General features: G+C 48.5%; 2 protein-coding genes and 1 long non-coding RNA gene across 54 annotated transcripts; 2 read left to right on the top strand and 1 right to left on the bottom strand.

Annotated features, from left to right (window-relative positions):
- Window positions 1–496: 496 nt before the first annotated feature.
- On the bottom strand, window positions 497–18,748 carry pou1f1 (POU class 1 homeobox 1). Of its 2 annotated transcripts, XM_052522558.1 has the most exons (8): window positions 18,590–18,748; window positions 3,234–3,400; window positions 1,987–2,136; window positions 1,787–1,885; window positions 1,447–1,689; window positions 1,178–1,342; window positions 1,016–1,076; window positions 497–859 (listed from the first exon to the last, which is right to left on the bottom strand). In XM_052522558.1, exons 2-8 carry the CDS (start codon window positions 3,370–3,372, stop codon window positions 619–621), a joined length of 1,098 nt encoding a protein of 365 aa, XP_052378518.1. In that variant the 5' UTR covers window positions 3,373–3,400; window positions 18,590–18,748; the 3' UTR covers window positions 497–618. The 2 variants fall into 2 exon arrangements, with proteins under 2 accessions (XP_052378518.1, XP_035619733.1); XM_035763840.2 differs by lacking the exon at window positions 18,590–18,748 and having other exon boundaries at window positions 3,234–3,616.
- LOC127931116 (uncharacterized) lies at window positions 3,702–8,642 on the top strand. Of its 50 annotated transcripts, none has more exons than XM_052522543.1 (9): window positions 3,702–4,782; window positions 4,814–5,065; window positions 5,139–5,264; window positions 5,307–5,600; window positions 5,643–5,921; window positions 6,006–6,047; window positions 6,174–6,215; window positions 6,327–6,494; window positions 6,537–8,642. In XM_052522543.1, the coding sequence occupies exons 1-9, from the start codon at window positions 4,341–4,343 to the stop codon at window positions 6,800–6,802; spliced, it is 1,911 nt and encodes a 636-aa protein (XP_052378503.1). In that variant the 5' UTR covers window positions 3,702–4,340; the 3' UTR covers window positions 6,803–8,642. The 50 variants fall into 50 exon arrangements, with proteins under 50 accessions (XP_052378503.1, XP_052378502.1, XP_052378504.1 ...); XM_052522542.1 differs by lacking the exon at window positions 6,006–6,047 and having other exon boundaries at window positions 5,643–5,768; window positions 5,838–5,921; window positions 6,048–6,215; XM_052522544.1 differs by lacking the exon at window positions 6,006–6,047 and having other exon boundaries at window positions 5,643–5,726; window positions 5,838–5,921; window positions 6,048–6,215.
- LOC127931118 (uncharacterized) lies at window positions 9,668–16,366 on the top strand. Of its 2 annotated transcripts, none has more exons than XR_008139823.1 (3): window positions 9,668–9,844; window positions 13,248–14,827; window positions 16,229–16,366. It is a non-coding gene; the product is annotated as an uncharacterized LOC127931118 (long non-coding RNA). The 2 variants fall into 2 exon arrangements; XR_008139822.1 differs by lacking the exon at window positions 9,668–9,844 and having other exon boundaries at window positions 11,762–13,941; window positions 14,072–14,827.
- Window positions 18,749–22,424: the final 3,676 nt, after the last annotated feature.

Below are 22,424 nucleotides of genomic sequence, written 5' to 3' on the forward strand. Positions count from 1 at the left end.
CATTAATTAATTAATTGCATCTCTGATAAATGTTTCATTAAATCATATTCTTTTCACTTTTTTTATTTGTATACATCTACCCTGTACTGAATGATTGATTTGTAGACGACGACGACTGACACTTCTGGCCTGCTTTTGAGCCCAGCTCTACACTGATTCAGTATAATGTCTCCAGTATGCTACAGGGACACAGGTGCTTGTAATATTCATCACTTAAATCATCTCCTGTCCTCACCACACTGTTGATTTGTATGTATTTATTCATGGGAAACGCATCATGAAATCAGTACGTATGAAAGATGACACGTGCAACTGGGACGTTTTGATTTCTTACATATCAAAATGTCTGAGAATGTTTCTATATAGTTCTCTCTCTGGGTTGAAGATGTCTCTGACTTGAAAACACATCTGTCAATAAATTAGATGTTCACATTCATAATCATTCAGTTTATATATTACATTTGAGATAAATAGATCATGATAAAGACACATGGGAATGTATTAGTGTCATTTGTTTTTACAACGGCCAGACACTTCTGGGAGAAATAGTATTAGGCTGCAGGCACTTGAAGATCAAAAGGCTTTTAGTCCAATTAAAGAATGAGGTCACACCCGAACTCAAGGTTTTATGGCATTGGGGGACAGATAGGGGTATCTATAGGTAGGACTGTCCTTGGTCAGGTAGGAGCTGTGGTGAAGGCTGGTCTTGACCCGTTTCTCTCGTTGCCGACGGTTACAGAACCAGACTCGGACCACCTCCTTCTCCAGGTGTAGCCCCTCGGCCATACGGACGATCTCCTGAGATGAGGGCTTGATCTTCTCCCTGAAACTACGCTCCAATGCCTCCTTAGCCCCTAGACTACAGGATGAGAGGGATGCAGTGTTTAAAGAGGGAGGTGGTGTTTGATCAAAACACTTTCAAGCATCTCTGTAATTGTAATGTGTAGTTAGTTACCTGATGGAAAAATATGTTGTAGGTATCTGATGCAGAAGAGAAAATTGCGAGGTTAGTTACCTGATAGTGGTTCTTCGTTTCCTCTTGCGCTCATTCATGCCCATTTTCTCATTAAACAGAGCTGTGGAAAGAACAACATTAAGGTCACATCCTTAGTCATTCATTACTTTAAGGTCATGGCTGTCCCTCTCTCCCAGGGTAAGATCATGGTTGTCCACTCACCCCCGGCCTGCTCTGCTTCGTCCAGCCACTTGGCCAGGATGGCCTTTAACGTGCAGGCGTTCTTGAAGCTCAGCTGCAGGTTCTCAAAGCGACAGATGGTTGTCTGGCTGAACTCTGAGCCATGCACCGCAGCCAGAGCCTCTCCAACGTTAGTTTGGGTGTACCCTTTGAAACAGACACACACACACAGTCAGCTATTACATTGTGGGTGTGCATGTGTAACTGTTTTAAACAGTTCAGAACAAAAAGACAGTAGATATCTAACTCACCCAGTTTGATCCTGCGGAGTTTGAAGTTGTTGGCAAACTTCTCCAGCTCTCGTATCTGAGGTGAGTCCATATCGGGGGGGTCATCTGGTGGCCGGCTCCTAAGGCGGAGGTCCTTAGTGCCCCCCAGGGGTGGCTCCTCAGACAGCACGGCAGGGGGCAGTGGGGGGAAACTGTGGCTCAGAGAGCACGACCCCCCACCCAGACCATGCTCTGGAAACTTATACAGACAAGGGGCCAATGAACCTAAATCGATGGAGAAACATCAACTGTGGTACCAGCTACAGCCACTAGAGGGGAGTGTAGCTGTATGAAGGGTGTTTGTGTGTGTGTACGTGCGTACCTTGCAGTGTGTTTGCTCCGTTGACCATGTTGGGGTGCGGGACGCTGCAGGTCTGGAGGATTCTGGTCTGAGATATACTGGCAGACAGCATCTCCTGAGCTAGGGAGGAAACCTTTATCATCAGCAGCAATCCCACCACCATCATCACCATCCCCACCACAACCATCATCATCATCATCACCACCACCATCATCACTGACCTGCCATCATGCCGTAAGTGGTCTGTTGGTTGCTATAGTGACAGGGTGTGACTGGGTAGTGCAGGCCGGGAGGACCGTTGCCAAGGGTGGAGGTGGAGAGGTGCATGTGGGAACGCTTGGAGGACTGGAGGAGAGACAGACCTGACGGGACTGGTGAGGGGGAACGAGGGAGAGAGACCTTAGATCAGTTTAGACATGGCTTTTTGCTGTACTTGTGTAATTGTCCATGGGTGCACCTGCTTGTGGAAGAAACTGTATTGAGTGATAGCAAAAGAATGGTGGTTGATTTACATTCTTCGTTGTAGAAGCTGTAGTGTTGAATTAACCTAGTGTAGGTTCCTTTCCAATGACGATTGACAGAACATTGGACTTCAGTTAGCAGGTTTGTTCTTCTGGTGAAGTCCTTTCTCATGGTGAATGCGGACTGTTAATTTAGCTCTCAAACTGGACAGGCTAATAACACTCCTACTGTCCTCCATACTACAGTAATATTTCTCTACAGACAGACACAGCAGGGAGAAACTGAATCTTATAATAAACTGTGCAGACAATGTTCAGATGCAGTCCAAAATCTTCATCTTCAGCTATAAAGTAAGATGTGTGTGCGTATAATAATAATAATAATAATAATAATAATAATAATTTGGTGGCTGCTATTTCAAGTGTTTTTTCCATATCCAAATTCACCCTGAGACCCCCTTCGGAGAGATAAGTCACGGCCAGTGTCTGCCAACGCAACCCTGGAGAAGTTCAGGTTAAGTGCCTTGCTCAAGGGCACATCGACCAATTTTTCACCTTGTCGGCTCAGGGATTCAAACTAGAAACCTCTGCCAACGCTCTAAATGCTAGGCTACCTTCTACCTGTGCGTGTGTGTACACAATCGCGTGCCAGTGTGAGGGTGTTAGTTAATACATCCAGTCTGCAGCCTGGATAGCAGTGGGGGTCACACAAACACCCCACCTACGCTCTCTACACACACACACACACAACTCTATTCACCTCTGTGGAATCTCTCCAAGGCCAAGAGCTGGAGATGTTCTATCTACAAACATCTAAGAGAGATCTTCAGGGTTCAGCTATAATAGCTCTGCTAATATCCACCCACACACACACAGGAAAAAGACAGCTTTTAACACAGTTACACCACAGAGAGCAGGACCCAGCACAACTGTTAGAAGACTGGAAATGGTTGAGAGGGATAGAAAGAATGTGTGATCAGGGGTTAGGGGTCGGCGTGAGAGGTTACCTGCGGACACCATGTTGTGTGTGTGTGTGGAGGCGGAGGAGGGCAGGCAGTCGGCAGCGGAGGCGTGGTGCATGAGGAGGGGCAGGGAGTCTCCTGCCAGGGTGGTGAAGGAGTCCGCGCTGAACGCCTGGCACGACATCACGATGATCTCACAACCTCCTTCTCACCTGGATAGGATCAGGAAGATTGACCTTCCCTGCACTTAGCTGTTCTCAGGTAGACACTCAGGTGCTGACCTCTTGTCGTTTCTTCCCTGGACAGGTAAAAGCTGCTGTGCTTGGCTGGTCCCCTCTCCTTCTGCTTCCTATGTGTCTGTCACCTGGCCAGTATCTGCTCTGTTCCCCTCCCTGGCCTCCCTGTGAGCCCACCTGAGTGACGCCCGCCTGTCTACTGCAGGTATTTATACCCCACCCTTCTCTGCCCCCCCCACCACCGCCACCTCATCCTTGTTAATACCCGCCCCGCCACCCAACCCCCCATAGCTGTGGTTGTATCTGACCCTTTGCCTCCAGCCAGTGCCGGGAAAAGCCTGGATTAGTAGCAGAGAGAATTGGGTAACTTAATCTTCTCTCTAGGTGGGTCTCTTTAGGCCCCCCTCTCTCTCAATCCATTTATTTCTCTCTCTTTGGGTGTCTGTCTCTATTTCCATGCTATTTTTATGATGTGGATGGATATTCTGAGCACCAGACTCTATAGGGAACAGATATTCCCATCGGATTCCATTTCAAACTCTTATGTTTATGAGAAGAAACTGTGCTAGGGTAACATGTGTAAAGACAGAATAGTCATGAGTGCTGCTGGAAAAAGAAGGCACACTACATACATCAATAGTATAAAACATTTACATCTATAGGTTTTAAACTTAATTTATACTTTCTTTATGAGCTTTCTAGCAATGTCCCTCCCTGCAGAACTGAATACTAGACTAAGAAAACTTCTAGCAATACATTTTAATTAATTTAAGCTTTTTTTTATGTGATTGACCTGGTTTGTAGTGAAAGAAGCAGTGTGTGTTTATGTGTGTGTTTGTACTCTAACCATCTGTCTGGCAGGATTAGGAGGGGAAGTGGAGAGGATGTGCCTGGCATTGTTTTGGCATTGTCTATTATGTTAGTATTGTATCAAATAGGTTGGTATTGGGTGTGTATTGTGTTAGTATTGTATCAAATAGGTTGGTATTGGGTGTGTATTATGTTAGTATTGTATCAAATAGGTTGGTATTGGGTGTGTATTGTGTTAGTATTGTATCAAATAGGTTGGTATTGGGTGTGTATTGTGTTAGTATTGTATCAAGTAGGTTGGTATTGGGTGTGTATTGTGTTAGTATTGTATCAAATAGGTTGGTATTGGGTGTGTATTGTGTTAGTATTGTATCAAGTAGGTTGGTATTGGGTGTGTATTGTGTTAGTATTGTATCAAGTAGGTTGGTATTGGGTGTGTATTGTGTTAGTATTGTATCAAGTAGGTTGGTATTGGGTGTGTATTGTGTTAGTATTGTATCAAATAGGTTGGTATTGGGTGTGTATTGTGTTAGTATTGTATCAAATAGGTTGGTATTGTGTAAGTATTGTATCAAGTAGGTTGGTATTGGGTGTGTATTGTGTTAGTATTGTATCAAGTAGGTTGGTATTGGGTGTGTATTGTGTTAGTATTGTATCAAATAGGTTGGTATTGGGTGTGTATTGTGTTAATATTGTATCAAGTAGGTTGGTATTGGGTGTGTATTGTGTTAGTATTGTATCAAGTAGGTTGGTATTGGGTGTGTATTGTGTTAGTATTGTATCAAATAGGTTGGTATTGGGTGTGTATTGTGTTAATATTGTATCAAGTAGGTTGGTATTGTATTAATATTGTATCAAGTAGGTTGGTATTGGGTGTGTATTGTGTTAGTATTGTATCAAGTAGGTTGGTATTGGGTGTGCATTGTGTTAGTATTGTATCAAGTAGGTTGGTATTGGGTGTGTATTGTGTTAGTATTGTATCAAATAGGTTGGTATTGGGTGTGTATTGTGTTAGTATTGTATCAAGTAGGTTGGTATTGGGTGTGTATTGTGTTAATATTGTATCAAGTAGGTTGGTATTGGGTGTGCATTGTGTTAGTATTGTATCAAGTAGGTTGGTATTGGGTGTGTATTGTGTTAGTATTGTATCAAATAGGTTGGTATTGGGTGTGTATTGTGTTAGTATTGTATCAAGTAGGTTGGTATTGGGTGTGTATTGTGTTAATATTGTATCAAGTAGGTTGGTATTGGGTGTGTATTGTGTTAATATTGTATCAAATAGGTTGGTATTGGGTGTGTATTGTGTTAGTATTGTATCAAGTAGGTTGGTATTGGGTGTGTATTGTGTTAGTATTGTATCAAGTAGGTTGGTATTGGGTGTGTATTGTGTTAATATTGTATCAAATAGGTTGGTATTGGGTGTGTATTGTGTTAGTATTGTATCAAATAGGTTGGTATTGGGTGTGTATTGTGTTAGTATTGTATCAAGTAGGTTGGTATTGGGTGTGTATTGTGTTAGTATTGTATCAAGTAGGTTGGTATTGGGTGTGTATTGTGTTAGTATTGTATCAAATAGGTTGGTATTGGGTGTGTATTGTGTTAGGTTGGTATTGGGTGTGTATTGTGTTAGTATTGTATCAAATAGGTTGGTATTGGGTGTGTATTGTGTTAGTATTGTATCAAATAGGTTGGTATTGGGTGTGTATTGTGTTAGTATTGTATCAAATAGGTTGGTATTGGGTGTGTATTGTGTTAATATTGTATCAAGTAGGTTGGTATTGGGTGTGTATTGTGTTAATATTGTATCAAGTAGGTTGGTATTGGGTGTGTATTGTGTTAGTATTGTATCAAGTAGGTTGGTATTGGGTGTGTATTGTGTTAGTATTGTATCAAATAGGTTGGTATTGGGTGTGTATTGTGTTAGTATTGTATCAAATAGGTTGGTATTGGGTGTGTATTGTGTTAATATTGTATCAAGTAGGTTGGTATTGGGTGTGTATTGTGTTAATATTGTATCAAATAGGTTGGTATTGGGTGTGTATTGTGTTAATATTGTATCAAATAGGTTGGTATTGGGTGTGTATTGTGTTAGGTTGGTATTGGGTGTGTATTGTGTTAGTATTGTATCAAATAGGTTGGTATTGGGTGTGTATTGTGTTAGTATTGTATCAAATAGGTTGGTATTGGGTGTGTATTGTGTTAGTATTGTATCAAATAGGTTGGTATTGGGTGTGTATTGTGTTAGTATTGTATCAAGTAGGTTGGTATTGGGTGTGTATTGTGTTAATATTGTATCAAATAGGTTGGTATTGGGTGTGTATTGTGTTAATATTGTATCAAGTAGGTTGGTATTGGGTGTGTATTGTGTTAATATTGTATCAAGCAGGTTGGTATTGGGTGTGTATTGTGTTAGTATTGTATCAAGTAGGTTGGTATTGGGTGTGTATTGTGTTAATATTGTATCAAATAGGTTGGTATTGGGTGTGTATTGTGCTAGCATTGTATCAAATAGGTTGGTATTGGGTGTGTATTGTGTGGGCTCTATGTGTGTTAACTGTGTTCGCATGAAAGACAACAGAAGTCATCTCTGATTAGTAGTTCATCTGGAGACGCGTGCCTGCATGAGTTTCTCTCTGGCCCTGAGTCACTCTGCTGGTGAAAAGACTTCAGTCCAGCTGTTGTTTTTGTGGTGATTATAGTGAGAGTTAAACCAGTGAAGTCACACTGTTGTTTAAGAGACAATAAGCTGTAGTTGTAGGGAGAGAAGGTGGGCAGCAGGTGAGCTGATGTCACCACCTAGCCAGAAGTCAGAGCATCATGTGGGCACGCTCCAACCTGCCTCACAACCCCACAAGCCATACTGATGTACCCTAATAGATCAAATTGATTTGAAAAACTTAGAAAACAAGCAGTGAACACACTACAATACCATTTTAAACTGTCAAAATGGATAAATCATGGTTTATCCCTATGCCTTTGGCAAGGTGCTTAGTTGCGGTTCAAATGTGTGTGTCTGTCCTCAGCAAGGTGTTTAGCTGTCTAACCATTTCCAGAGGAGCAGGCCCTTTAACCACAGTGAATAAACTCGGTAATGTCCCCTACTGTAAATACTCATGTCTGGATGGAACAAGCTGGATTCTTGGAGCAGAGAGAAAGAATACTGGTAAACAGGAGAGAGGAGAAGCAGGGTAGAGCGAGGGGTTAGGGAGGGTAGAGCGAGGGGTTAGGGAGGGTAGAGCGAGGGGTTAGGGAGGGTAGAGCGAGGGGTTAGGGAGGGTAGAGCGAGGGGTTAGGGAGGGTAGAGCGAGGGTAGAGCGAGGGGTTAGGGAGGGTAGAGCGAGGGGTTAGGGAGGGGATAGAGGGAGGGGTTAGGGAGGGGTTAGGGAGGGTAGAGCGAGGGGTTAGGGAAGGTAGAGAGAGGTGAGTCAGGGGAAAGAGGGGTTAGGGAGGGCAAAGAGAGGGGTTAGGGAGGGTAAGAGAGGGGTTAGGGAGGGTGGGTGAGGGGTAAAGAGAGGGGTTAGGGAGGGTGGAGAGGTTAGGGAGGGTAAAGAGTGGGGTTAGGGAGGGTAGAGAGTGGGGTTAGGGAGGGTAAAGAGGGGTTAGGGAGGGTAAAGAGGGGTTAGGGAGGGTAAAGAGGGGTTAGGGAGGGTAAAGAGGGGTTAGGGAGGGTAAAGAGGGGTTAGGGAGGGTAAAGAGGGGTGAGGGAGGGTAAAGAGGGGTGAGGGAGGGTAAAGAGGGGGGAGGGAGGGGAAAGAGAGGGGTGAGGGAGGGTAAAGAGAGGGGTGAGGGAGGGTAAAGAGAGGAGTGAGGGAGGGTAAAGAGAGGAGTGAGGGAGGGTAAAGAGAGGGGTGAGGGAGGGTAAAGAGAGGGGTGAGGGAGGGTAAAGAGAGGGGTGAGGGAGGGTAAAGAGAGGGGTGAGGGAGGGTAAAGAGAGGGGTGAGGGAGGGTAAAGAGAGGGGTGAGGGAGGGTAAAGAGAGGGGTGGGGTTGGGGAGGGTAAAGGGTGGGGTTGGGGAGGGTAAAGAGTGGGGTTGGGGAGGGTAAAGAGTGGGGTGAGGGAGGGTAAAGAGTGGGGTGGGGTTGGGGAGGGTAAAGAGTGGGGTTGGGGAGGGTAAAGAGTGGGGTTGGGGAGGGTAAAGAGTGGGGTTAGGGAGGGTAACGAGAGGGGTTAGGCAGGGTAACGAGAGGGGTTTGGCAGGGTAACGAGAGGGGTTTGGCAGGGTAACGAGAGGGGTTGGGGAGGGTAAAGAGTGGGGTTAGGGAGGGCAGAGAGAGGGGTTTGGCAGGGTAACGAGAGGGGTTAGGGAGGGTAAAGAGAGGGGTTAGGGAGGGTAAAGAGTGGGGTTGGGGAGGGTAAAGAGTGGGGTTGGGGAGGGTAAAGAGTGGGGTTGGGGAGGGTAAAGAGTGGGGTTGGGGAGTGTATAAAGAGGGGTTAGGAGGGTAAAGAGGGGTTAGGAGGGTAAAGAGGGGTTAGGGGGTTAGGGCAAAAGATTAGGAGGGTAAAGAGTGGGGTTAGGGAGGGTAAAGAGTGGGGTTAGGGAGGGTAAAGAGTGGGGTTAGGGAGGGTAAAGAGTGGGGTTAGGGAGGGTAAAGAGAGGGGTTAGGGAGGGTAAAGAGTGGGGTTAGGGGGTAAAGAGTGGGGTTAGGGGGTAAAGATAAATTGGGGGGATAAAGGGGTGGGGTTAGGGGGGGGTAAAGAGTGGGGTTAGGGGGTAAAGAGTGGGCGAAAAGAGTGGGGTTGGGGGGTAAAGAGTGGGGTTAGGGGGTAAAGAGAAATGGGGTTAGGGGTAAAGAAGGGGGTGAGGGTAAAGAGGGGGTAAATAGGTGGGGTAAAGAGAGGGGTTAGGGGGGTAAAGAGGAAAAGGGGAGGGTAAGAAGGGGTAAAGGGTAAGGGGTTGGGGAGGGCGGAGAGAGGGGTTGGGGAGGGTGGAGAGAGGGGTTGGGAGGGCGGAGAGGGGTTAGGGAGGGCGGAGAGAGGGGTTAGGAGGGTAAAGAGGGGGTTAGGGAGGGTAAAGAGTGGGGTTAGGGAGGGTAAAGAGATGGGTTAGGGAGGATGGGTGAGGGGTTAGGAGGGTAAAGAGAGGGTTAGGAGGGCAAAGAGAGGGGTTAGGGAGGGCAAAGAGGGGTTAGGGAGGGTAAAGAGTGGGGTTAGGGAGGGTAAAGAGTGGGGTTAGGGAGGGTAAAGAGTGGGGTTAGGAGGGTAAAGAGTGGGGTTAGGGGGGTAAAGAGTGGGGTTAGGGAGGGTAAAGATAAATTAGGGGGTAAAGATTAGGGGGTAAAGAGTAGGGTTAGGGGGTAAAGAGTGGGGTTGGGGGGGTAAAGATAAATAGGGGGCAAAGAGTGGGTTAGGGGGTAAAGAGTGGGGTTAGGGGGGTAAAGAGGTTAGGGGGGTAAAAAAGAGTGGGGTTAGGGGGTAAAGAGGGGTTAGGTGGGGTAAAGAGAGGGGTTAGGGGGGGGTAAAGAGATGGGTGGGTGAGGGGTTAGGGAGGGTAAAGAGAGGGGTTGGGGAGGGTAAAGAGAGGGGTTGGGGAGGGTGGAGAGAGGGGTTGGGGAGGGCGGAGAGAGGGGTTGGGGAGGGCGGAGAGAGGGGTTGGGGAGGGCGGAGAGAGGGGTTAGGGAGGGTAACGAGAGGGGTTAGGGAGGGTAACGAGAGGGGTTATGGAGGGTAAAGAGTGGGGTTAGGGAGGGTAAAGAATGGGGTTAGGGAGGGTAAAGAGTGGGGTTAGGTAGGGCAAATAGGGGTTAGGGAGGGCAACGAGAGGGGTTTGGCAGGGTAACGAGAGGGGTTAGGGAGGGTAAGAGGGTTTAGGGAAGGTAAAGAGGGTTTAGGGAAGGTAAAGAGGGGTTAGGGAGGGTAAAGAGGGGTTAGGGAGGGTAAAGAGGGGTTAGGGAGCGAGGGGAGAGGTGTTAGGGAGGGCGGAGAGAGGTAAGAGAGGGGTGAGGGAGGGTAAAGAGAGGGGTGAGGGAGGGTAAAGAGAGGGGTTAGGGAGGGTAAAGAGAGGGGTTAGGGAGGGTAAAGAGAAGGGTTAGGGAGGGCGGAGAGAGGGGTTATGGAGGGCGGAGAGAGGGGTTAGGGATGGCGGAGAGAGAGGTTGGGGAGGGTAAAGAGAGGGGTTGGGGATGGTAAAGCGAGGGGTTGGGGAGGGTAAAGCGAGGGGTTGGGGAGGGTAAAGCGAGGGGTTGGGGAGGGTAAAGCGAGGGGTTGGGGAGGGTAAAGCCAGGAGTTGGGGAGGGTAAAGCCAGGGGTTAGGGAGGGTAAAGCCAGGGGTTAGGGAGGGTAAAGAGAGGGGTTAGGGAGGGTAAAGAGGGGTTAGGGAGGGTAAAGAGTGGGGTTAGGGAGGGTAAAGAGGGGGTTGGGGAGGGTAAAGAGGGGGTCAGGAGGGTAAAGAGTGGGGTTGGGGAGGGTAAAGATGGGGTTGGGGAGGGTAAAGAGTGGGGTGGGGAGGGTAAAGAGATGGGGTTGGGAGGGTAAAGAGAGGGGGTTAGGGGAGGGGGTAAAGAGGGTGGGGGGGCTAGGAGGGTAGAGAGGGTTAGGGAGGGTAGAGAGGGTAGTTAGAGAGAGAGGGGTTAGGGAGGGTGGGAGGGTAAGAGGGGTTAGGGAGGGCAGAGAGGGGTTAGGGAGGGCAAAGAGAGGGGTTAGGGAGGGCAAAGAGAGGGGTTAGGGAGGGTAAAGAGGGGTTAGGGAGGGTGGAGAGAGGGTTAGGAGGGTAGAGAGGGGTTAGGGAGGGTAAAGAGGGGGTTAGGGGAGGGTAAAGAGGGAGGGTAAAGGGAGGGCAGAGAGGGGTTAGGGAGGGGGTTAAAGAGGGGTTAGGGAGGGCAGAGAGGGGTTAGGGAGGTTAAAGAGGGGTTAGGGAGGTTAAAGAGGGGTTGGGGAGGGCAGAGAGAGGGGTTAGGGAGGGTAAGAGGGGGTTAGGGAAGGGGTTAGAGGGTAGGGGTTAGGGAGGGTAAAGAGGGGGTTAGGGAGGGCAGAGGGGTTAGGAGGTTAAAGAGGGTTAGGGAGGGCAGAGAGAGGGTTAGGGAGGGTAAAGAGGGGTTAGGGAGGGGTTAAAGAGGGTAGAGGGCAGGAGAGGGGTTAGGGAGGGTAAGGAGGGGTAGAGGCAAGAGAGGGGTTAGGGGAGGGTAGAGAGGGGGTAGAGTGAGGGAGGGTAAAGAGAGGGGTTAGGGAGGGTAGAGAGAGGGGTTAGGAGGGTAGAGAGGGGTTAGGGAGGGTTAGAGGGAGGGTAGAGAGAGGGGTTAGGGAGGGTAGAGAGAGGGGTTAGGGAGGGTAAAGAGAGGGGTTAGGGAGGGTAAAGAGAGGGGTTAGGAGGGTAAAGAGGGGTTAGGAGGGTAGAGAGGGGGTTAGGGAGGGTAAAGAGAGGGGTTAGGGAGGGTAAGAGTGGGGTTAGGGAGGGTAAAAAGAGAGGGGTTAAGGAGGGTAAAGAGAGGGTTAGGAGGTTAGAGAGGGGTTAGGAGGGTAAGAGGGGTTAGGGAGGGCAAGAGAGGGGTTAGGGAGGGCAAGAGAGGGGTTAGGAGGGCAAGAGAGGGGGTTATGGAGGGTAGAGAGAGGGGTTAGGGAGGGTGGAGTGAGGGGTTAGGGAGGGTAAAGAGTGGGGTTAGGGAGGGTAAAGAGTGGGGTTAGGGAGGGCAGAGAGAGGGGTCAGGGAGGGCGGAGTGAGAGGTTTTGGAGGGTAAAGAGAGGGGTTGGGGAGGGTAAAGAGGGGTTGGGGAGGGTAAAGAGAGGGGTTGGGGAGGGTGAAGCGAGGGGTTGGGGAGGGTAAAGAGGTGTTTGGGAGGGTAAAGAGATGGGTTAGGGAGGGTGGAGTGAGGGGTTAGGGACGGGAAAGGGAGGGTAAAGGGAGGGGTTAGGGAGGGTGGAGAGAGGTTAGGAATTGTAAAGAGTGGGGTTAGGGAGGGTAAAGAGATGGGTTAGGGAGGGTGGAGTGAGGGGTGAGGGAGGGTAAAGAGAGGGGTTAGGGAGGGTGGAGAGAGAGGTTAGCCTCTTGCTCCTACCTGACACGCAGGCGTCCCATCTAGACATCTGGAAATGCAAATGCGCTACGCTAAATGCTAATAGTATTAGTTAAAACTCAAACGTTCATTAAAATACACATGCAGGGTGTTGCATTAAAGCTACACTCGTTGTGAATCTAGGCAACAAGTCAGATTTTTAAAATGCTTTTCGGCGAAAGCATGAAAAGCTATTATCTGATAGCATGTAACACCCCAAAAGACCCGCAGGGGACGTAAACAAAATAATTAGAATAGTCGTCGCTACACAAACTGCACAAATAAAATATAAAACATTCATTACCTTTGACCATCTTCTTTGTTGGCACTCCTAGATGTCCCATAATCACTATTGGGTCTTTTTTTTAGATTAAATCGGTCCATATTTAGCCTAGATATCGATCTATGAAGACTGTGTGATAAACGGGAAAAAAATAGCGTCTTATAACGTAACGTCATTTTTTTAAATTAAAAAAGTTGACGATAAACTTTCACAAAACACTTCGAAATACTTTTGTAATGCAACTTTAGGTATTAGTACACGTTAATAAGCGACCAAATTGATCACGAGGCGATGTATATTCTTTAGCTGTCTGTCTGGAAATAATGTCCAGGTAAATCTCAACCAAAATATCCGGTCGGAGACCTGAAGAAATGGCTTGTCTCTTCTTCGTTTGACCAAGAAACAAAGCCTTGGCAAATGACAAGACTGTTGACATCGTGTGGAAGCTGTAGGTATTGCAACCTCAGCCCCATTTATTGTGGTTCGCCTTTATCAATGGGTTGAAGTGGCGGATGGATATATATTTCCATTTTCAGTGATCAGATTTTCCTGCGCTTTTCGATGAAACGCACGTTCTGTTATAGTCACAGCCGTGATTTAACCAGTTTTATAAACGTCTGAGTGTTTTCTATCCACACATACTAATCATATGCATATACTATATTCCTGGCATGAGCAGCAGGGCGCTGAAATATTGCGCGATTTTTAACAGACTGTTCGACAAAGTAGGGGGTAGGAGTAACAGGTTAGGGAGGGTAAAGAGTGGGGTTAGGGAGGGTAAAGAGTGGGGTTAGGGAGGGTAAAGAGTGGGGTTAGGGAGGGTAAAGAGTGGGGTTAGGGAGGGTAGAGAGAGGGGTTAGGGAGGGTAGAGAGAGGGGTTAGGGAGGGTAGAGAGAGGGGTTAGGAGGGTAGAGAGAGGGGTTAGGGAGGGTAGAGAGAGGGGTTAGGGAGGGTAAGAGGGGTTAGGGTGGGTAAAGAGAGGGGTTAGGGAGGGTAAAGAGATGGATTAGGGAGAGTGGAGTGTGGGGTTAGGGAGGGTAAAGTGTGGGGTTAGGGAGGGTAAAGAGTAGGGTTAGGGAGGGTAAAGGGAGGGTAAAGAGAGGGGTTACGGAGGGTGGAGAGAGGTTAGGAAGGGTAAAGAGTGGGGTTAGGGAGGGTAAGAGAGGGGTTAGGGGAGGGTAAGAGAGGGGTTAGGGAGGGTAAAGAGAGGGGTTAGGGAGGGTAAAGAGAGGGGTTAGGGAGGGTAAAGAGAGGGGTTAGGGAGGGTCAGAGAGGGGTTAGGGAGGGTAAAGAGAGGGGTTAGGCAGGGCGGAGAGAGGGGTTAGGCAGGGGTAAGAGAGGGGTTTGGGAGGGTAAAGAGAGGGGTTTGGGAGGGTAAAGAGAGGGGTTTGGGAGGGTAAAGAGAGGGGTTTGGGAGGTTAAAGAGAGGGGTTAGGGAGGTTAAAGAGAGGGGTTAGGGAGGGTAAGAGGGGTTAGGGAGGGTAGAGAGAGGGGTTAGGGAGGGGGTAAAGGGAGGAGTTACGGAGGGTAGATAGAGGGGTTAGGGAGGGTAGAGAGAGGGTTAGGGAGGGTAGAGAGAGTGGTTAGGGAGGGTAGAGAGAGGGGTCAGGGAGGGTAGAGAGAGGTCAGGGAGGGTAGAGAGAGGTCAGGGAGGGTAGAGAGAGGGGTCAGGAAATGTAGAGAGAGGGGTCAGGGGGGGTAGAGAGAGGGGTTAGGGGGTAGAGAGAGGGGTTAGGGGGTAGAGAGAGGGGTTAGGGGGGGTAGAGAGAGGGGTTAGGGGGTAGAGAGAGGGGTTAGGGCGGGTAGAGAGGGGAGTTAGGGTTGGTGTAGTGAGAGGGGTTACGGTTGGTGTAGAGAGAGGTCAGGGTTGGTAGAGAGAGGGGTTAGGCAGGGTGAAGAGAGGGGTTAGGGAGGGCAAAGAAATGTGTTAGGAAGGTAAAGAGAGGGGTTAGGGGAGTATAAAGAGAGGGGTTCAGGGAGTATAAAGAGAGGGGTTAGGGAGTGTAAAGAGAGGGGTTAGGGAGGGTAACGAGAGGGGTTAGGGAGGGTAGAGAGAGGGGTTAGGGTGGGAAGAGAGGGGATAGGGAGCAGAGGGGTTAGGTAGGGGAGAGAGAGGGGGGTTAGGGAGGGGGGAGAGAGAGGGGTTAGGGAGGGTGGAGAGAAGTTAGGGAGGGTAAAGAGGGCTTAGGGAGTGTAAAGAGAGGGGTTAGGGAGTGTAAAGAGAGGGGTTAGGGAGTGTAAAGAGAGGGGTTAGGGAGTGTAAAGAGAGGGGTTAGGGAGTGTAAAGAGAGGGGTTAGGGAGTGTAAAGAGAGGGGTTAGGGAGTGTAAAGAGAGGGTTAGGGAGTGTAAAGAGAGGGGTTAGGGAGGGTAGAGAGAGGGGTTAGGGAGGGAAGAGAGAGGGGATAGGGAGAGAGAGAGGGGGGTTAGGGAGGGGAGAGAGAGGGGGGTTAGGGAGGGGAGAGAGAGAGGGGGGTTAGGGAGGGTGGAGAGAAGTTAGGGAGTGTAAAGAGGGGTTAGGGAGTGTAAAGAGTGGGGTTAGGGAGTGTAAAGAGTGGGGTTAGGGAGTGTAAAGAGAGGGGTTAGGGGTTAGGGAGTGTAAAGAGAGGGTTTAGGGGGGGTAAAGTAGAGGTGTTAGGGAGGGATGAGAGAGGGGGGTTAGGGAGGGGAGAGAGAGAGGGGGTTAGGGAGGGGAGAGAGAGGGGGGGTTAGGGAGGGTGGAGAGAAGTTAGGGAGGGTAAAGAGGGGTTAGGGAGTGTAAAGAGTGGGGTTAGGGAGTGTAAAGAGAGGGGTTAGGGAGTGTAAAGAGAGGGGTTAGGGAGTGTAAAGAGAGGGGTTAGGGAGGGTAAAGAGGGGGTTAGGGAGGGTAGAGAGAGGGGTTAGGGAGGGAAGAGAGAGGGGGGTTAGGGAGGGGAGAGAGAGAGGGGGGTTAGGGAGGGTGGAGAGAAGTTAGGGAGGGTAAAGAGGGGTTAGGGAGTGTAAAGAGTGGGGTTAGGGAGTGTAAAGAGTGGGGTTAGGGAGTGTAAAGAGAGTGGTTTGGGAGGGTAAAGAGAGGGGTTTGGGAGGGTAAAGAGAGGGGTTAGGGGGGGAAGAGAGAGGGGATAGGGAGCAGAGGGGTTAGGGAGGGGAGAGGGGTTAGGGAGGGGAGAGAGAGAGAGAGAGAGGGGTTTGGGAGGGTAAAGAGAGGGGTAAGGGAGGGTAAAGAGAGGGGTTAGGGAGGGTAAGAGAGGGGTTAGGGAGGGTAAGAGAGGGGTTAGGGAGGGGGTAGAGAGAGGGGTTAGGGAGGGGGTAGAGAGAGGGGTTAGGGAGGGTGTAAAGGGAGGAGTTACGGAGGGTAGAGAGAGGGGGTCAGGGAGGGTAGAGAGAGGGGTCAGGGAGGGTAGAGAGAGGGGTCAGGGAGGGTAGAGAGAGGTCAGGGAGGGTAGAGAGGGGTCAGGAAATGTAGAGAGAGGGGTCAGGGTTGGTAGAGAGAGGGGTCAGGCAGGGTAGAGAGAGGGGTCAGGCAGGGTAGAGAGAGGGGTCAGGCAGGGTAGAGAGAGGGGTTAGGGGGGGTAGAGAGAGGGGTTAGGGAGGGTAGAGAGAGGGGTTAGGGAGGGTAGAGAGAGGGGTTAGGGCGGGTGTAGTGAGAGGGGTTACGGTTGGTGTAGAGAGAGGTCAGGGTTGGTAGAGAGAGGGGTTAGGCAGGGTGAAGAGAGGGGTTAGGGAGGGTAAAGAAATGTGTTAGGAAGGTAAAGAGAGGGGTTAGGGAGTATAAAGAGAGGGGTTAGGGAGTGTAAAGAGAGGGGTTAGGGAGTGTAAAGAGAGGGGTTAGGGAGGGTAAAGAGAGGGGTTAGGGAGGGTAGAGAGAGGGGTTAGGAAGGGAAGAGAGAGGGATAGGGAGCAGAGGGGTTAGGTAGGGAGAGAGAGGGGGGTTGGGGGGGAGGGGGGGTTAGAGGGTGGGGAAGTTAGGAGGGTGGAGAAAGAGGGGTTAGGGAGTGTAAAGAGAGGGGTTAGGGAGTGTAAAGAGAGGGGTTAGGGAGTGTAAAGAGGGGGTTAGGGAGTGTAAAGAGAGGGTTAGGGAGGGTAAAGAGAGGGGATAGGGAGAGAGAGGGGGTTAGGGAGTGTGGAGAGAGGGGTTAGGGAGTGTAAAGAGAGGGGTTAGGGAGTGTAAAGAGAGGGGTTAGAGAGGGGTTAGGGAGGGAAGAGAGAGGGGATAGGGAGAGAGAGGGGGGTTAGGGAGGGAGAGAGAGGGGGTTAGGGAGGGTGGAGAGAAGTTAGGGAGGGTAGAGAGGGGTTAGGGAGGGTAAAGAGAGGGGTTAGGGAGGGTAGAGAGAGGGGTTAGGGAGGGAAGAGAGAGGGGTTAGGGAGTGTAAAGAGAGGGGTTAGGGAGGGTAAAGAGAGGGGTTAGGGAGGGAAGAGAGAGGGGATAGGGAGAGAGAGGGGGTTAGGAGGGGAGAGAGAGGGGGTATAGGGAGGGTGGAGAGAAGTTAGGAGGGTAAAGAGGGGTTAGGAGGGTAGAGAGAGGGTTAGGGAGGGAAGAGAGAGGGGATAGGGAGCAGAGGGGTTAGGGAGGGAGAGAGAGAGGGTTAGGGAGGAGAGAGAGAGAGAGGGGTTAGGGAGGGAGAGAGGGGAGAGAGAGGGGGGTTGGGGAGCAGAGGGGTTCGGGAGGGGAGAGAGAGAGGGGTTAGGGAGGGAGAGAGAGAGAGGAGAGAGGGGGGTTGGGGAGCAGAGGGGTTCGGGAGGGGAGAGAGAGAGGGGTTCGGGAGGGGAGAGAGAGAGGGGAGAGGGGTTAGGCAGGGTAAGGAGAGGGGTTAGGCAGGGTAAGGAGAGGGGTTAGGGAGGGGAGAGAGAGAGGGGTTAGGGAGGGGAGAGAGGGGTTAGGCAGGGTAAGGAGAGGGGTTAGGGGGCTGTGAAGAGGAGCCTTTCCCATGGTGGAGGAACAAAGACCCTCAACCTAATTAGTGATTGGACCATGAGCCGGCAGGGACCTGTCCCCAGCACCTGCCCTGTTCCGACCCCTCACTGAGACACACACAGACACACACACACAGCCTGATCTACCGGAGCAGTGGGAACAGGACACATACACGTCTTCTCACAGGTATCACATCATATACACACATGCACCCGTACAGTACTGAGGCCAGGTGATCTGTGGGTAGGTGTGTGTGTGGTTAAGGATGTTGGTAGCTTTCATACAATTTACAATGAAGTAACAAAATCATTTCCTGGGACGTTATAATGTCATCTCATACAGTACAGTTATATAAAGCAGATGAAGTGTACGTAGTTTACATAAAAGTTGTACTTTCTTTACGCAAGCAGAACTTAATGATATTGAACTGGGACATTAATGTCACCTGAAACTGAAGTGCTTTTCCCTACGAGGCCAAACAGCAGAGTCATGTTTAACTCCTGTTTCCATTATGCAAACCTGAACTATAGCAGAGCGCCTCGCCAACTGATGAATATAGAGAGCTACCCTGTGCTTCCATCGTGCAGCATCTGCCCTGAGCGCTCATTGCTTCTGAGCTCTACTGCATAAACACGTAGCACCAGGGCATGAGGCTAATTTCATCAACATATTCAACAAGCTAAAGGTTAGCCTGGATATACAACTCTGCTCCATTCATCTGCTCTCATTTAGTAAATGTCACAGCCAAATGTTTTCCGGCCAAACGAGATTGCATGTTTTTGTTTGTTTGTTTGTCCCCAACTGCACAGATTACAGGAGGTCAGTTTACATTTTACTGGTGTCATATCTGTTGGATTTGTCCTTCTGTCACTATGGTAATACTTGGACAATAAGAGGAAAAAGGTTCAAATATTGTAGAGTGAAGGTGAGCCACATAAAGAAAGTAATGTTTCTGGATAATTATCAATGTGAAAATGTAATCTTAGCCTCTTTTTTTTGTATGAGCATCCTGCTACAGTTAGCGCATACTGTGGTAAAAAAAAACAAGAAGATCACTGCTCTATTGGTTACTGAGAACATGAAATTCTCTATTACCACAGAAACCTTGTGAGCAAGGAGACGATTCAGTCATAGCCTGCTTTTTAAAGAAAATTTCCCCTGGAGAAATGTAGAAAGTTATCAGAATATGACCTACCAGTCCATCAGGGCATATCTCTCTGGTCAATCTGGTTTATTTTATCTCTCTCTTTCTTTTTCTCTTTCCTTGTAGCTACAGTTCCAGACCTCCCAGACACTGCACCTCATCAGTCTGAACACTCTCTCTTCTCCCTCTGGAATACGGCTCTGGTAGTATATATATATATCTGACTGGTAATATATATTTATCGGACTGGTAAATATATTTATCGGACTGGTAAATATATTTATCGGACTCAATGCTGAATGTTTAAAGATACAAGTATTTTACTATCAATATACACCACGAACACACCCGAGTCCCCCCTCTCTCCCTCCATAGTCATAGCTGACTGGGTGCTATACTTTACTGATAGGCTTTCTCTCTGTCGACTACATACACAAATACAGCTAACAATGATATCATGATAATGCAAAGAGTGCAGTGTAGGGTCATATATTTATATACTTTCAAATAAACATGCACAGGAAACTATTTAATCGTTTCAGACTTATTGCTTTCAGCTACCGTCAAAAGAAAATGAAATAACCTCAATCTATATTTTCACTGAATATTTATGGGGAACTGAAGCGGTGCCTTTCATTTATAGTCATGGCTACGAGAGAAGGCTAGAGAGAGGCGGCTAGAGAGAGGCGGCTAGAGAGAGGCGGCTAGAGAGAGGCGGCTAGAGAGAGGCGGCTAGAGAGAGAGAGAGAGAGAGGCGGCTAGAGAGAGAGAGAGAGAGAGGCGGCTAGAGAGCGGCTAGAGAGAGGCGGCTAGAGAGAGGCGGCTAGAGAGAGGCGGCTAGAGAGAGGCGGCTAGAGAGAGGCGGCTAGAGAGAGGCGGCTAGAGAGAGCGGCGAGAGAGAGGCGGCGAGAGAGGCGGCTAGAGAGAGGCGGCTAGAGAGAGGCGGCGAGAGAGAGGCGGCGAGAGAGAGGCGGCGAGAGAGAGAGGCGGCGAGAGAGAGAGGCGGCGAGAGAGAGGCGGCGAGAGAGAGAGGCGGCGAGAGAGAGAGGCGGCGAGAGAGAGGCGGCGAGAGAGAGAGGCGGCGAGAGAGAGAGGCGGCGCTAGAGAGAGGCGGCTAGAGAGAGGCGGCGAGAGAGAGGCGGCGAGAGAGAGGCGGCGAGAGAGAGGCAGAGAGGCAGAGAGAGAGAGAGAGAGAGAGCGCTAAAATAGAGAATTCTAGAGAGAGAGCGCTAAAATAGAGAATTCTAGAGAGAGAGCGCTAAAATAGAGAATTCTAGAGAGAGAGAGCTAAAATAGAGAATTCTAGAGAGAGAGAGCTAAAATAGAGAATTCTAGAGAGAGAGAGCTAAAATAGAGAATTCTAGAGAGAGAGCTAAAATAGAGAATTCTAGAGAGAGAGAGCTAAAATAGAGAATTCTAGAGAGAGAGAGCTAAAATAGAGAATTCTAGAGAGAGAGAGCTAAAATAGAGAATTCTAGAGAGAGAGAGCTAAAATAGAGAATTCTAGAGAGAGAGAGCTAAAATAGAGAATTCTAGAGAGAGAGCTAAAATAGAGAATTCTAGAGAGAGAGAGCTAAAATAGAGAATTCTAGAGAGAGAGAGCTAAAATAGAGAATTATAGAGAGAGAGAGCTAAAATAGAGAATTATAGAGAGAGAGAGCTAAAATAGAGAATTCTAGAGAGAGAGAGCTAAAATAGAGAATTCTAGAGAGAGAGAGCTAAAATACAGAATTCTAGAGAGAGAGAGCTAAAATAGAGAATTCTAGAGAGAGAGAGCTAAAATAGAGAATTCTAGAGAGAGAGCTAAAATAGAGAATTCTAGAGAGAGAGAGCTAAAATAGAGAATTCTAGAGAGAGAGAGCTAAAATAGAGAATTCTAGAGAGAGAGAGCTAAAATAGAGAATTCTAGAGAGAGAGAGCTAAAATAGAGAATTCTAGAGAGAGAGAGCTAAAATAGAGAATTCTAGAGAGAGAGAGCTAAAATAGAGAATTCTAGAGAGAGAGAGCTAAAATAGAGAATTCTAGAGAGAGAGAGCTAAAATAGAGAATTCTAGAGAGAGAGAGCTAAAATAGAGAATTCTAGAGAGAGAGAGCTAAAGAGAGAGAGGGAGGGAGATAGAGAAGACTAGTGAGAGAGCGGGAGAAGGTTAGAGAGAGAAGGCTAGAGAAGGCTAAAAATAGAGAATTCTAGAGAGAGAAGGCTAAAGAGAGAGAAGGCTAGAGAAGGGTAAAAATAGAGAATTCTAGAGAGAGAAGGCTAAAGAGAGAGAGAAGGCTAAAGAGAGAGAGAGAGAGAAGGCTAAAGAGAGAGAGAGAGAAGGCTAGAGAGAGAGAGAGAGAAGGCTAGAGAGAGAGAGAGAAGGCTAAAGAGAGAGAGAGAGATAAAGAGAGAGAGAAGGCTAAAGAGAGAGAGAAGGCTAAAGAGAGAGAGAAGGCTAAAGAGAGAGAGAAGGCTAGAGAGAGAGAACAGAGAGAGTCTGTAGACATGGTTTGTATGTACTTTTTAAGAGCTTTCCAGATGAAACATACCATGGTGTCGTACAGGGGTGTGCAACTCCAGTCCTCGGGGGCCTGATAGTAGATTGTAGCTAAGCAACAGGCGCTCTAGGGAAAATGTGTCCACATGCAGGGTTTTTAATATGCCGAAGCAGATGAATGATGACATGGGCAGCACTAATGACAGGACTGGGGATGGGAGAACTGGGTATTTATACTGGTCAGGATGATGATAAGGGACAGGGCTGTGGTGGGCTCTTTCTAGTGGTCCAGGACTGGTACTGTAGAATCGGGCTGGGCTCATTCAGACAGAGAACAGGAGATCCAGATCAAACAGACCACTGCTCTTTGTCGCTGATAAAAGACCCACGTCGCTAAGCTACACATGGGGGGGAGCTCTTGAGCAGAGATGTGAAACTGCCTCCAAACCTTCACTTCCATCTTATCTATCCATCCATCCATCTATTCATGAGTCATGATTCACTCTCTAAAGGGTAGTTTAGGTTTTGCTGTGAGACGTGGTATGGCTTGTATCAGCAGGTGTCTAACATGGTTAAACTGTCATCTGTGTTTGTGAAGTAAGCCACTGTATGAACATGTTAACATCCCACTGGATACCTCTAACAGCAAGAGTCTGTAAACACACATCCCACTGGATACCTCTAACAGCAAGAGTCTGTAAACACACATCCCACTGGATACCTCTAACAGCAAGAGTCTGTAAACACACATCCCCCTGGATACCTCTAACAGCAAGAGTCTGTAAACACACATCCCCCTGGATACCTCTAACAGCAAGAGTCTGTAAACACACATCCCCTGGATACCTCTAACAGCAAGAGTCTGTAAACACACATCCCCCTGGATACCTCTAACAGCAAGAGTCTGTAAACACACATCCCCCTGGATACCTCTAACAGCAAGAGTCTGTAAACACACATCCCCCTGGATACCTCTAACAGCAAGAGTCTGTAAACACACATCCCCCTGAGTCTGTAAACACCCCTAACAGCAAGAGTCTGTAAACACACATCCCCCTGGATACCTCTAACAGCAAGAGTCTGTAAACACACATCCCCTGGATACCTCTAACAGCAAGAGTCTGTAAACACACATCCCACTGGATACCTCTAACAGCAAGTCTGTAAACACACATCCAGCAAGTCTGTAACAGCAAGAGTCTGTAAACACACATCCCCTGGATACCTCTAACAGCAAGAGTCTGTAAACACACATCCCACTGGATACCTCTAACAGCAAGTCTGTAAACACACATCCCACTGGATACCTCTAACAGCAAGAGTCTGTAAACACACATCCCCTGGATACCTCTAACAGCAAGTCTGTAAACACACATCCCCCTGGATACCTCTAACAGCAAGTCTGTAAA

Source organism: Oncorhynchus keta, chromosome 7, assembly GCF_023373465.1.
Source record: "Oncorhynchus keta strain PuntledgeMale-10-30-2019 chromosome 7, Oket_V2, whole genome shotgun sequence".
Lineage (NCBI taxonomy): Eukaryota > Metazoa > Chordata > Actinopteri > Salmoniformes > Salmonidae > Oncorhynchus > Oncorhynchus keta.

Coding starts and splice junctions, on each gene's coding strand:
- pou1f1 (XM_052522558.1), bottom strand. CDS start 3,372: ATGTCGTGCCAGGCGTTCAGCGCGGACTCCTTCACCACCCTGGCAGGA. Junction 2,137..3,233: donor ACACAACATGGTGTCCGCAG/GTAACCTCTCAC, acceptor CCCCCTCACCAG/TCCCGTCAGGTCTGTCTCTC. Junction 1,886..1,986: donor CACTTACGGCATGATGGCAG/GTCAGTGATGAT, acceptor TTTCCTCCCTAG/CTCAGGAGATGCTGTCTGCC.
- LOC127931116 (XM_052522506.1), top strand. CDS start 4,341: ATGTTAGTATTGTATCAAATAGGTTGGTATTGGGTGTGTATTGTGTTA. Junction 5,066..5,138: donor GTTAATATTGTATCAAGTAG/GTTGGTATTGTA, acceptor TGTATCAAGTAG/GTTGGTATTGGGTGTGCATT. Junction 5,601..5,642: donor GTTAGTATTGTATCAAGTAG/GTTGGTATTGGG, acceptor TGTATCAAATAG/GTTGGTATTGGGTGTGTATT.